This window comes from Danio aesculapii, chromosome 10 (assembly GCF_903798145.1).
Source record: "Danio aesculapii chromosome 10, fDanAes4.1, whole genome shotgun sequence".
NCBI lineage: Eukaryota > Metazoa > Chordata > Actinopteri > Cypriniformes > Danionidae > Danio > Danio aesculapii.
This window is the reverse complement of record NC_079444.1, coordinates 9,704,396-9,719,696: the sequence shown is the minus strand read 5'-3', so window position 1 is coordinate 9,719,696 and position 15,301 is coordinate 9,704,396. Positions and strand designations below refer to the sequence as shown.

The 15,301-nt window shown below is 36.8% G+C and overlaps 1 protein-coding gene across 1 annotated transcript in view; it reads right to left on the bottom strand.

Annotated features, from left to right (window-relative positions):
• tbc1d10ab (TBC1 domain family, member 10Ab) overlaps positions 1–15,301 on the bottom strand; it is a 38,821-nt gene that overhangs the window by 23,348 nt on the left and 172 nt on the right. Inside the window, exons 1-3 of the mRNA XM_056466357.1 lie at positions 14,641–15,301; positions 2,127–2,226; positions 612–719 (exon numbers count right to left, since the gene is read on the bottom strand). The exon at positions 14,641–15,301 is cut by the window's right edge and continues 172 nt beyond it. Of these exons, the coding sequence (XP_056322332.1) occupies positions 612–719; positions 2,127–2,226; positions 14,641–14,834 (402 nt within the window). The 5' untranslated portion in view covers positions 14,835–15,301. The remainder of the gene's footprint in view (positions 1–611; positions 720–2,126; positions 2,227–14,640) is intronic.

The following is a 15,301-nucleotide window of genomic DNA, read 5'->3' as shown; positions in this document are numbered from 1 at the left end:
TTTTCTCAATACATTTGAATATTTCTCATGCTTTTTCCTCTATCTTGGACGGGCGTCTAGTGTACAGTGCATTGTGGGATTTCCATCTCTGCAAAGGATACAAAAGTGATGAACAGAACGTTCAAAAGAACAGCATTTACTTGAAATAGAAATGTATGTTTTGTTTTTAATGGTGTATACCAGGGTTATTATAGTAAATTGAAACTGTCAAATAAATGTTAACTGAATATATATTTATGTATAAACACACGATTATTAAAAAAGAACACAAAAATACAATTATTTTATTTGAACTAGTTTCTCATTTTAAATTTTGTCTAAATTAAAAACAAGATAAAATTAAATTAAATAATAATTATCACAACAATAATAAAAGCCATTCAGAAATTTGACACCCAAAATAATAAAACACATTACTAAAACTTTCAAATTAAAATCAAAACAGATAAAAATGTCAATTAAAACCAATACAAAATATTAACAAAACTACAGAAGTCACTGAATAATATTAAAACAACACTAGCCAATATGCATTACTGCCTGTGTAACATAAGACAGTGGTCCAAGTTGAGCGTGTACAAGCATATATAAAACCTCAGAGATGCCCTCACCTTAAATTTGCCTGGGTTCTGCTCTTTCTTCACTTTCCCTCCTGACAGATAAAGCCACGCACGGCCTCTGAGTGAAGGAGGGATGCCCTTCTGACAACGCAACTTCACCTTTGGAGAAACAAAGATATCGACTTTATGACCGTCAATGAACACCAACACGTGACTGGAATATTTACAGTCTATATTTATAGGCCTTGAACAGAATTACACGGCTGTGACATGACTAACACATTGTTTTGTCTGGAATGTTAATCATAGTCAATTTTGCACCATGGGAATCATAAATGACATGACATTGTTTATCTTGATTTATATCATTTTATTCACTCACTGGCCACTTTATTAGGTACACTTTACTAGTACCGGGTTGGACCCACTTTTGCCTTCAGAACTGCCTTAATCCTTCATGGCATAGACTCAACAAGGTACTAGAAATATTCCATAGATATTTTGGTCCATATTGCCATGATAGCATCTCGCAATTGCTGCAGATTTGTCGGCTGCACATCCATGATGCGAATCTCCTGTTCCACCACATCCCAAAGGTGCTCTATTGGATCGAGTTCTGGTGACTGTTGAGGCCATTTGAGTACAGTGAACTCGCTGTCACGTTCAGAAAACCAGTCTGAGATGATTCGCATTCAGTGTGGTCTTCTGCTGCTGTAGCCCATACGCCTCAAGGTTCGACATGTTGTGCATTCAAAGATGCTCTTCTGCATACCTCGGTTGTAACGAATGATTATTTGAGTTAGTGTTATCTTTCTCTCAGCTCAAACCAGTCTCCTCTGACCTCCTCTGGCATAAACAGGGCATTTGTGCCCACAGAACTGCCGCTCACTGGATATTTTTTCTTTTTTGGACCATTCTCTGTAAACTCTAGAGATGGTTGTGCGTGAAAATCCTAGTAGATCAGCAGTTTCTGAAACACACCAGCCTGTCTGGCTCTAACAACCATGTCACGATCAAAGTCACTTAAATCACCTTTCTTCCCCATTCTGATACTCAGTTTGAACTGCAGCAGATCATCTTGACTATGCCTAAATGCATTGAGTTGCTGCCATATGATTGGCTGATTAGACATTTGAGTTAACGAGCAGTTGGATAGGTGTACCTAATAAAGTGGCCGGTAAGTGTATATACATTTAAATAAGCATTTCACATTATTTTAAACTAACAATTCAAGTTGAAATTCTAATTAAACTATTTTTTAAAACTATAACAGTTAACGTTTTTAAATGCATAATAGTATCAACAGTGGACATTAATGACACAATGAGGAATTCTCTGGGTGGAAACTTCATATCGGCCTGGTCACATTATCTGATAATATTAAACAGGTTTTGCCTTTGGAAGAACACTGCGTCAGACGGCTAGTCAAATTCTTCAGATAACATCACGTGGATTTGATTGCTGTTGTTGAGTGTTTTATGGATGTTACACCATTCTGGGAATAATCGGAGCCATTCAAGAAGAAAAACTTGAGGTCAAACGCAGGGCTGTTTGCCAGAAACCAACCTTCTTGTGTTTTTTGGCCATCCACTTGTCCCAGTTGTTGAGCATATCCAGCCATTTAGATTCTCTCTGCCGGAGCACGTCTGGAGGAATATCATCACTGCTGTGAGCGAGAACAAAGAGAGACTAGATCACTCCTCTGATGTGATAAGCACCCCCACACATACAGATTGACACACAATCATGCATGTCAGCAAACATAGGGTTGGAAATCAAGAACCGGTTCTTGTTCAGAATAGACTACCGTATCATTCTGTTAATGGTACAATGGTGCATCTCTGACTGTGTTTTCTGCAGTCTTGTGCAGCAATATAATGCTTTTTGACTCATCCTAATCACACTACACTACTTCTGTTATTTCAATGCGTAACCAATGCTTAGATTTTGCCATTGCAGCTACAAGTCTATACATAAACTGCAATCGTATGCCCATCTGGGTTCACAAAGCAATTCAAGCTCGAGTCAGCACAGTGAGTACTACTGGCTGGTGCAGGAACAGCAACTACATGAAGCATTCATCACCCCACTACAGAAGACAAATCAAGTGTCCTCATCTGACTTCACTCCTATTGGTAATTGCTTGTGATTTTGCATCTTATTTGCATAAAGTAGAGCATTTCTGAACTTCTGTTTACATCTTGCATTGCTTGCCATGCATACATCCTGTCTCCAAAAGTCACTTTCTCTCTTGTTGCCGGATGTTGCCAGGGACCCGCATCTTGAAGATGTGATGTATTAGCTGGCTTGGCCATTAAATTTCAGTTCAGTTTGCACTAATCTTGCATTTTAGGCTACATAAAGCCAGCTCGACTTTAACCACTATAGTATTATAGAGCAGCTAGACTGAGCTACCTTCATGATGCCTTAAACACAATAAATTAGTGAAAACCAACATGCCCCAGCTCTCTATTGAATGAAAGGAATTGTGGCGCTTTGTCACTGCATGCCACTGGGGAATTAGGCTTCAAACAATTAAACGCTTATTCCTTCATTTACATGATCATCCCTACAGGTTTAGAAATTCAGCCCTATAAACTGACGAACACATCCACACAGATTTACAGACCTATACCCCTATGTTTACAAACCCATGTCTATATATCTAGACGCTTATTAGCTTATTAGCCCCTCCCAGCTTCAATGGCAAACCACGCTTTGAGAATACACTATGGTGTCATATTGGATTGGAACTACATCAGAGTACTGTAGGTGTTGACATTTGTTCACATTAAATTATTCTGAGGGAAATCCTAAACACAAGCTGGTGTCCACCGAAGAAAAAAAATAAATAAATCACCTTTTACTACAGTCAGATCCAGAGTTGAATGTAACGCATTCCACAGTAACGCGTTACTGTATTGTAGTTAAATTTTTGGGGAACGCAGTAATGTAAGGAATTACATTTTAAAATTGTGTAATCTGATTACAGTTACTAAAGTCAATGTAATTGCTTTACTAATGTTACATACTGTATATAGTTTTTGGAAGAAAAAAATGCTTCTTTTAAGTCACGTTTTCTGTTGCAACGCGAGTTAATAATTCGCTTTTAAACTGCTGGAGAACACAAGCTGAAATGGTTCCTGTCGAGAGCGGTTGCTGCTTCAAGTGGAAATACAGGCATTACTTTCATTTAATTGAGCGTAAAAACAAAAATATTGTTGTGAAATTCAGTCTAAAAATTTTTGACCAGCAACTTGTTCAAGCACTTAAATAGAAAGCATTCTACGACATTACTCGTCACCAAGGAGGACACCGGCACCTAAAAACACAGTGGATCAACTATGGGGTCGTTCACATATTGCGTCTTTTGCATGCGCGCATATTGGGAGCGCATATTGCGCGCACTCGCATTTCCCAGGCACACCCAGTTGAAAACCACGAGTCACATGACAAAAACTGACCAATTAGCTTCATACTTTAGAATATACACATTTAGGTGGACTAATTACCTAAGACAAACACCGAACACCCAAACACTGCTGTGCCTTTTTTAATACAATGGATGTCAGCGGTTACAGGTATCTAGTTTTTTTTCTTTTGTGTTTAAAAAAAAAGACAAAGAGGATTGGAAGAAGTGAATAAGAGAATTTTTAAGTTTTAGGCAAACTCTTTAAGTTTTTTGAAAATGTCAAGCTGCTGTGCTCAACCCATTGTAATGTTTTTCAGTGAATATTAAATTACTGAAAGAGCTGCAGTTTATTTTTATAGGTATAGTGTACATGTTTTAAAAGTAACTTTGAAGTAAAGCAATTAGTAATCAGATTACTTTTTTACATTTAGTAATTAGTAATGTAATCAGATTACAATTTTCCAGTAGTAATCAGTAATTTGTAATCTAGAACTTTTTTAAAGTAACTTAACCAACACTGGTCAGATCTAATGGCATAGTAACAACGCCTATAAATGTATAACTTGGCTATGTGATACAAAGGTGGGTTGAATGTTTAAAAAATTGTTCTGAACAGTCAGAGCAGAGATCACTAGGGAAAGTCTTGTTTCTGGGAATCTTTCTGTACTGCTGTACTTTCTAATTGTGTTTGCAGTGCACAGTTATTAAAACCAGCTGACAGACACACCCAAACTATGACATACTGTATTATTGTCTGATAAAATACAGAAAACATTGTAATACATAGAGAACAATCACTCTTTGTAAAATCTGTATGCATAAGTTCCATTTAAAGCTTTTAGATTTATTGATTGATTGTAGTTTTACTTGATTTTCTCTTTCTTCATTGCAGACAAAAAATGATGCATGAAAAGTACAAATTGAAGTCTATCCCTGAGATGTCAACAGATCCAATAATCCCTTGGCAAAAGGTCAGTGACAAGACAGGCTGCGTAACTCTGATGACACATGGACACACACACTAGCTCCTGAAATGGAAAGCAAATATACTTGTACACATGCTGTGTGTACACAGATTACGCAGTACAGATTGGATTATGGCCAGCGATTAGATTACAGATGACTGTGGTTGTTTAGATCTATGGAACAGTAACAGGGCCTGCCGTTTGCCTGTTTACTTTCTCCATGCAGACTGGTTGAGGTAATTGTATTACACTGAAACTGTGAAGTTGAATGGAGACTTGTGAAGGATGGGCTACTGAAGGACTATAGGAGTTGACTCATGGAAAGGGTAGGGCATGTATCCATTCACCCCACAAGTATCATAAGCATTCGAGAAGTGTTTCCTTTCACCCTATAGACACGTCCTTTAAGTCAAAGTGGACAGCTTGCAGTTACTAAAAGTGGAAAACAGGAAGCACAAGACAGCAGGGGGAAAAAATCCCTTTGCTCTCTTTCCTTGTCTGTTACCTTCATGGTCTTCACTACATCACCGTTGATAGACAAACAAAATATGAGCTATTTTAAAATGTCTATTTTAGGGGTTAGTTTGTTCAAACAAGAAAATTCAGTCATAATCTTAAGATGGACATACACATTGTGTTTTTGCAGTTGTGTGTGCTTGTATGGAATAATCATCCCATCGGGGGAAGTTGCATTGAAATCAATGACGTTGAAAACATTTAACAATTTGCACCTACATGTCATGGCTGTCTTGTTAAAACACACAGGATATCTTTGTGCAAGTAATGACATTCAATCAAGACTTTTATTTTTGGAACAGACAAAAATGTTCATGTTGCTTGATGAAACTGCGATTAAACCAGGGGTATCAAACAGCCCCAGAGGGCCGCATCCCTGCTAAGTTAAGTTCCAACCCTGCTCAAACACACTTACCTATAGGTTTTAAACAAGCCTGAAGCACACAAATACTCTGATCGGGTGTGTTTATTAGGGTTAAAGCTAAACTGTGCAGTTTGACACCTATGGACTAAACAATCTAAACATTTTGAAGGTTTTCGGAAGAACAGTGTCATGGAATAACGGAAAACTGTCAGCTGTGGCTAGGGTGCATTTACATCAGTCTTGCTTAATTTGACTGAATCCAACTCAAGTTCATTTCCCCCGCTGGTTTGGATCATTTTGGCAGGAGTGAATGCAGCAATCACACTCTGCTGCGCACCAAACAAACAGACCGAGATCTAGCTGAAGCAGCGAACTGCTTCCAAACAAACTCTGGCATGGTTTGTTTAAGTTGTGAACATGATCCGATCTTCATCTGACACATTTGCAGAAAGCCCTGTGCCTTTTAAATGATCAGGATACCAAAGGAAGCGCTAAGTTTTAAAAATACAACCAAGACATTACAACGTAATAATATATACATATAATAATGAGCCATGGTCAACCTGAGCTCAAACAAACCTTGTTGTCGTCTTGATGAACAGCCACAAAGCCAAGAACAACCGAATCTGCTATGTCCTTTTGTTGTATATTCTCCAGATAGCTTGCATGTGCTCTCCACACGCCTATATTTTAAATAATGAATTTCTTGCGCTGATGATAATAAAGTGCGTGTGATTATGGAAGTGCTTCTGACATCCGATCCTTTCAGAAACAGACAACTGCCAGGGTGAATCGCGAAAAAACAAAAGAGAAACAAATTATTGTTTCAGCAACCTAAAAGATGAACAAACTGCCATGTTTAACTATTATCATCATATTTTGGACTATTATGAACTAGGAATGACGGATGATTGATCTGCAGTTATAATAAAATCATGTTCATAGAAAAGTAATGAACATTTGTACATAAGTATTTATGTGTATAATGCATCTGTTTTGTGAGAAGTGCTTCTCATATGATACGTGAACGACCCGTACAGCTTTACATTGACATTTCCTTGAGCGAGAATGACATCGACTGCAACTTTTTGTTGTACACCATGCCCAAGAAAAGGGTACCATCGGTACCCTTTGGCATTGAAGACACAAGCCTGATAAAGATAACCCATACAGAACCGTACCGTACCCCATATGGCTTGTTTCCACTGACTGGTACAGTATGGTACAGGTCGGTATGGGTCACCTTTATCAAGCTTGCATTTCCACTGCTAAAAGGGTACCAATGGTACTCTTTTGGTGGGTGTGGTGTATGATAGAAAGTTTCAGATGACGTCATTTTCGCTCGAGAAGATGTCTACAGTTGAGCTGTGCGGGTCGCTCACATATATTAAAAGCACTTCACACAAAACAGATGCTTTATACAGAAATACTTCTGTATGTTTATTACTAACTTTTCCATGAACATGAGTTGATCATAACTGCAAATCAATGACAGTGAGAAAAAGCCTACTGTAATGTCTGCAAATAAATAAAATTAATTAATTAATTAACATATGAACACATACAGACTCTTACAGTCTCCAATATGTTACAAATTACTGGAAAACTACAAAATTACAGAAAAACAAAAAGTGGTACGGTTCGGTACGCCTTTTGACAGTGGAAACGGCCATAAAAGCGTACCAAACCAAACCGTACCACTCAATGGAAACAGGCCATTAGTGGAAATGGGCCATTAGAGCTACAGCAAGAGCTTGTCAGTGATGGTTCTTCAGACAGCACAGTTGACAGTTGCACTGCAGACACCACACCACAGGACCATAAGCATTTCTGTCCAGTAAATGGCTGACTTTAGCACACGTGTGGTTCTTTAGCACACGTGTGGTAAAAGCAAACTGCACCAAATTAAAATATTTGAATCAACATCATGTTTACTCCAAGACTTTCCTGGTGTGAATACACCCTACACAAAAAACTGCACTTTAAATTATCTGGTAATTAGCAGTTTAATTATCGTAAGTACTAAATCAGAGCGCCTATTTGTAATACTGAACTTTGTTGATTTCACACTTGAGTAATGTTTTCAAAATTAAATAAAAGACAGTGTGGATAGAGCATTTATTTAGGCAGGGCTAGAAGATTTATAGGGCAGTATATTTTAAAGTCTGAAAAAAAAATCAGGATTATTGGTTCATTTCATCTGTGCAACTCTTTATTAATATTAGAGTAAAAGTCAATGCTTCATATACTATACAAAGGCATCACTCAGCAGCACTTGTGCATCTGTTCATTTCAACTTGTGTATTATTTGGTTGCATTTGACAAAAAAAAAAAATTTCCCTCTTAAAAATGTATATTGATTAAATTTTTTGTAGTTTAAAAAGATACTGTCTGGGGTGGACATGTAAATTAAAGTCCAAAAACCAAGTAATGCGCTGCCAGTAAATGTTTCTGTTATTTTACAGATTTATTTTTTAGCACTTGTGGCCTTAATTCCAGTAAGTTGAATAAAACTGTTCCTATTTGTAAAACCTCCCAGAATCAGAGACCATCAGAGGAAACAAATACAAATGAAGGCCTGTTATGTGTTTGCCAAATGTGAACTGGTGCATTTAAATGCTCCCCAGAGGCTTAGTGCTTAGTTTCATCTCCATGACAGTGGTAAACAAATGGAGGGAAACAAAAACCATGCAGTGAAGTGAAATGTCATAACGAAGTCAATGTCCTCTCCATAGAGTAGCACAATCATCATTGTCAATTGTTCAGACAAAATGTTCTCGTAGTCCGTGTACAGTCATTTTTCTCTAGCAGACGTTAATGTTATTAAGCATGGATGATATTTCTGTGTCGTGATGGACCACAGCAATTACTGAATCCTCAAAGACCTCTTTCATATGATATTCGATGTGAAGAAGAGAGAGATGTGTGTGACAAATTATAGTTTCCAATGAAAATGCACAAAGGGTAAAGCAGATTTATCTTCCACAAGGCAAAGCCAAGACTTAAGGTAATATAGAAAAGATGGGAGTATCTACAGATTTTAGAGGAATCAATAATAATAATAATGAATTAATAAAACGAGACTACAGTTTTGGTAATATTAAGTCTATGAAACACATCTCCCATGATAACAAAAGCTCTATTTATTTTATCTAAAAATATAGTAAAAATAGTAATATTGTTAAATCTATTTTTAATATTGTAATATTATTTGAAATGAATTCACAGCTAAAACAAAATATAATAAATCTGCAATAATAAATGGTTTTTAAAACAAAATCTTGATTTGACTGCTGGACTGCACCATGATTGGGGGTGTGAGACAAATTTGGGTAGATGAGATGTAATAATTATGTTAAAATTAGATTTGTTAAACACTCACCATATAAAAATGTAAATATGATAAAAAAAAAACATGGTATGTGAATAATTTATACTTCTAGTGATTTATAAGAGTCCTCAAATTTCCTGGGGCCCAAAGTGGCTGCTTACCTTGCTTATTGACTCAATCGGCCCACGCTTATTGATCCCAAACCATAGAATGTGTAGAAAGAAATAATGATAAAACATAGGGCTGGCCAATTAAATGAAAAGTAATCACAACATAATCGAAATTGATATTTATACTGACATTATAATCGATCTAATTATACTAGGTCGATTTTTTTATTACTTTTCCTACCACGTGTGGAGTCAGGTGACCCAGCTATGCCAAGTCTTTTTTAAGGCTAATTCATACTTCTGCTGCCACTTTGCAGCCATATCTGCTCTCGGATCAAGTAGGATGATGGACCTATTCTTTGCAACTATATTGATGCTGATTGGAAGCTGTGCCAGAGATGGCTTGAGACGGCATATTTTCCATTACACTGAAATGATTATCTACATTAAAACATTTGTTTACAGAAGATGCAAGAAATACACTGTTTATTATTTACAAGATATACAAAAGTTATTTATTTGGCAAACATGCTGCTTATTTTCTACTTTAATATATGAAAATAATTGATTTTGTTAACAAAAGTGCAGTGCAAGTTCTTTATTTTTATTTTTATAAGAAAAAATATATTTTAAACTTAGAATATTTCATAATTTAGTGATACATTATGATTTTGTGTATTTTTACCAAATAAATGCAGCCTTGATAAGAAACATAGCTAGTAAAATGTCTTTTTATGTACGGTGTTATGACAATTATTACTTTAGTGACTATTCGTTTTAGGAAATGTGTGTTTTAATTTCTGTTGTTCAACGTTGATGTTCAATAAGTAATCATAGATAATAGATAGTGTGTGTTTTCTTCAATTATTTTAAAATCAAGTAATGCACCCTTCCTTTAAAAATCTCTCACTTGTAATATGTGAGCATATTTACTGTACAAAACTTGTCAGTGAACTATGAGGGCAAAAAAATGTAGAAAATAAAGATTCATTATTCGTAATCGAGATAAAATGCCCAGTTAATCGAGATTTTGATTTTAGGCCAAATCGCCGAACCCTATAGAAACATTTTTCCCCCTACAAAATGTAAATCACAAGCTGTGTATGTATGTAAATGTAAATACAAGATGTGTAATCTGCCAAACGATTGCATAAGCGAACATGCAAGGATCAGCGAATGTGCAGATAGTTTACAGAGCTTTTGGAGATTTTGTGTGGGCCTGCTGATACTCATCAGACTAGAAATAAACTGAATGTCTTCTACTTTATTTTATCAGCACTGAAAACTATACAGACATCTGACTACCGCACTATTGCCTATAGAATGAACTGAATTAGTCAGTGAGTGGATTTATTTCAAACTGAAAAGACTTGCAAGGAGGTTCTGCCAAAATAAATCAATGAGCATTTTTAAAGTGCTAAAGGGAGTTCACAGCGAGAGGAGAAACAGAGCCTGAATAAGAGACATAAGAACCTTTCTGTTATGTAGCGAATAGGGGAAATTCTTCATGTGAACGGCTGAGGACAGATGTGCCTTTCTGTGATTAATTCTCCAGGAGATTAAGCTGATCAGTAAATGATCTTGGTCAAACAGAACTGCTTTGTCCTGAGCAATCGGAAACACTCATGCACATCAATGCAAAACAGTCAAGTGTTTGTTGAAATTGCATAAGTAGAGGCTAAAGGCTTATATTGGATCATCTAAAACTAAATCTGTTAACACTATATGTGTTGTTCATTCTGGCAGGTTTGGTTTGATTTATATTGACTCTGGTGTCGTTGCTCTGTTAGTGAGAATCTATTGAATAAGTGCTGACATCTGAAAATTGGTGTGATCAAGATCACTGAAAAGATGTCTGTGTTTACTTTTAAGTGCTCTGACTGAACAGAACATAAATAAAAGACATCTAAACAAAGCAAAAACATTAAGTCATTAGGTGTGCCTATAAAAAGAACAGAACGCTCAAGCATATCTGTATCACGATGTCAAATGAGCACTGTTGTCCATTGAAGTTCAATACAGGAATCAGAAATGTGTCTGTGTGTGTGCAATGGAGGGATTTCTGGAGTTGTTTTAATTCCTTCATTCAATCTGCAAGTTATTCTTATCTGATAATAAATTGTATCATCAAGTGTAAGCACATACAACAAGCTGGCTAAAATGATTTCCATAATAAATAAATGCAGTTTTATAATTTTATTTCAAAGACTTTAAAAAAATCATTGTGTTTTTTTCTAAAGAAATAAATATTAAGCAGCTCAAACTTTTCAACATTAATAATAGATAGTTTCTTAAAAAAACTTTGCATTAAAAGAATAAATAATTATATGCAGGACAAATATATTTTAACTAATTCAGTTTTTATTTCCGAAAATTAAAATATAACATTTTTACAACTAGATTGAAAACTACTTTTAACAGCTTTTACCCCTATATACACCCCCCCCCCCCCCCATCCCGTTATATGCACTTTAGGAAACACCGAATAACTGTAGTTTAGACCAAGTTATTAGATGAATTACAATAAATTTGACATTCGTAGTATCAGATGAGGGTTGTTTCCAGGATTTCTTTGACGTCACCTATATAGATTTTCCACATCATCAGAATGTCCATGTTAGCATGGTTGACAGTTCAAGATACAGTATTTCCAACAGTGAATGCAAGCAGTGCTTAACAGAAAGATCACAAGGGGGTTTCCATCTCTGTACCTGTATTTTCTTTGTAGTAGTTGAAGCAGCTAACCAAAATTTATGGACCTTTGTATTTAAGGGAAATTGAGAGCTATCATTCAATAATAGAAATACAGGATCTTTGATGAAACAAATATTTGTAACTTTAAATAAAATGTCCAGCACAGAATCCCAAAGTTTTTGCACCTTTGGACATTGCCACATCATCTGTAATGGTATCTGGACACTGTAGTTCACAGAACTTACAATAAAGATGTGGACATAAACCAATGATGTGTCGTAGATGTGTAGTTATATGCCCTGTGAATAGTTTTAAAGTGAATATAAACTAGTGATTAGGGTTTGTGGAAGCATGGAATGTATTATCCCACACAGTTTCCCAATCGATAGTTGTATTGGGCAGAGACAAATCAGATAGCCATAGTCTTTCTTTTGAGAAATATTATATATTAATATTAGAAAGACAGCAATAGAGATAGGAGACAGTTATGTACAACGTCATTATATGACTGCAAGCTTGTGCTCAAGGTTCTTGTTAACACACTCAGCACTGTTTGACAGTCTCTTGCACAAACCACTTGTTTCACTTCTTAAAGGGCACATAGTTTACCTCTTTTTTATGATTTAATATTAATATTATGGTTTTTCTGAGTGTGCCAGTTTAGGTTCAGTTTAAAACACAATTCAGATTTTTTATAATGTGTTAAAAAGTGTCATGTTGGGGGCGTGTCCACAGTTCGCTGATTTAGGGGTGTGTTGCTTCACATGTAGACTAGTTTCGGCTTCCCGCCCAACGTAACAAGGGGGGCGGGACCATGAGCTCACCCGCTCTGTGTTTGCAACACAGACAGGCAGAGGAGAGGATCCGCATTCAGTCGTACATGTACGACTCGGACACAGACCAAGCAGAGAGTACAAAATCATGTGTGTCTTTGTACAGTTTTACAGCCAACTGTGTGCTAGTTTCAAGTGCCGAGCTTGTACACCGAAACTAATAACCACGCACACTGAATTAACTTTGACTGAGGCACCGAATGGGCCGCTCGAAGCCGCGACACGGCACACCAGACACTCTCTGTAGCACGGCAGAGACATGAAGTGTCCCGAATCGTCGCGCCACGCATTTTTGAATTCTAAACATAGGTTTCTGCAGCGGTTCGCGGCGCCCAGCCATCGACTTGAGTGTACCCTGATAGAAACCTATGTTTAGAATTGTAAAACGCATGCTAGTTAAGATCACAGGGAGCTTCTGGGATCGCGAGAAATGCAAACGGCTGAAGTATAAGGTAGACTCAATAAAAAGTACACATGTTTGCAAACCTACCTAAAGATACAACCAATAATTCCGATTAGAGCGATAATGTGGAGAATATTGCTCTTGTGTTGAGCCCAATGAGCCTTGCATCTAAAAATAGAGCTAGCTTGTTCCTTTAGTGATATCGCTTCGACCAACGCTGAAAATGGCGGACGTGAATCAACAAACAGAGGATATGATGACGCACCTGTCAATCAATATTGGTGAGCGGGGGGACCGCACTCCTACGTCAAGTAGCGGTTGATTTGAAAACCGCTCCAATTGGTCCACCGTTTTTATGTTGTTAAATTAAAAAAAGCACTGGGTGTGTTTATATCACCCCAATATGATGGTCTATACACATACATGCACATATGTCTGTCTAAACAGCTTGAAAAGTAGATTTTTTACCATAGGTGCCCTTTAAGACCTGAATGTATCATAAAGAGCCATGTGCTTTCATTTTAAAGTGGCAGCCGTCCAAGACTTGCATGAATAACCATGGACCACCGTTTCAGCTTAAAATCTTCTTTAATTCTACTTTGACTGATTAGACTCTGGCTGAATTAATAGCTAGTTTTCTTTCTTTGGGTGAATTGTCCCTTTAAATCACAAAAATGCAGATTTAGTGAAGTTTGATTTTACTGCATTTAAGAAAATCTCAGAAAAAAGGAAGCATGTGATTCCAAAGAGACACTTAAGAGCTTATGATATTACATAACAATATTTATACGGTCTTATACGCGGATATAGGACTGTGAGCTGACCAGGCACTTCTCAAAGCTAGACGGCTTACATGAAATCAGCCAGAACAACCACTGGGGACTTTAGTGGTGTTACAGACCTGTCAACTCATCTGCGCTCACATGGAAACACTTGATCAACACATTCTTTGAACGAAGAGGAAAAAATATATAAATTGACCCCAAAAACGTAAAGTCTGTCATCACTTATTCACACTCTTAGAGTTGAATTCATATTCTATTGAAGAGATAAGAATATATCTTGAAGAACATTGGTAAAGAGTCAGTTGATGAGTAAAACATACTATGGAACTGAATAAGGACCAACAATGTTCTTCAATATATAACCTTGTGTGAAAGCACCAATAAACAAAAACATTAGCATGATCCACAGTAACTTTAATCAGTTAGTTATAAACAAACATTACATAATACTTGATCAGTAGTTCAAGGGCATTTGAATATGTATGCAAATATATTAAAGTTTGACATGCGTGTCTGTGATAAGCAGTATATAAAGCTAAACAAATAACCTAGAAGAATTATGTAGCAACTAAAGTTAAAATGTGTTACATTCACAGCTGTTTTGTATTATCCGAATGATAATAATAGGTTATTGTGTTTAGGATCCATAAAAATAAATATCCCTTACTTTTCTCCTGCAGTTTGTTGAGCTCCACCAATGAACCCGTATTTGTCGGGCTGGACCTCCGTGTTGGCGAAGCCGTTGAGCTCAGAGTCTGAGCCCCGAGAGGAGCTCTCGTGCTCGGCCAGACCCTCCGCCGTGCCGCGCTGACTTTTACTGTCCTTCCAGTGGACTCCATTGCCCGCATGAAGCTTAGACATGCTGAATATCAGCTCCAAACACGAGAAACTTGAAAAATAAAGTGTCTATCTGGCCGAAACAGAGCGAATTTCCTCCTGTCAACCTCCTTAAACTATCAACACACTGAGATTTGAGTCTCACAACCTTCGGTGAAACTACCGATGCGCCATACCTGATTATAAAATACATTAGAGTCAAGTAAAACATAGGTTTGTTTGACCCTGACAGGCCATTGTTGATGTTTACTTGCTACTTTTATGTACGATAGTTTACACGTACATAAAACCATATTATAAATAGATGCATTAAAGCTTAGCTTAGCCACATAACGTAAATAACATACCTCTCACCCTCACTCCTAGCTGTTTTTATAGGTTAATATGTATAAAACTCGACTGAATGCAAGTTAATATTTGTCTTCAGTCAAATTCCCACTAACCACAAATGTAACGTTAGTTAAGAGCTAACAAGCTAACTCGACGTTAAA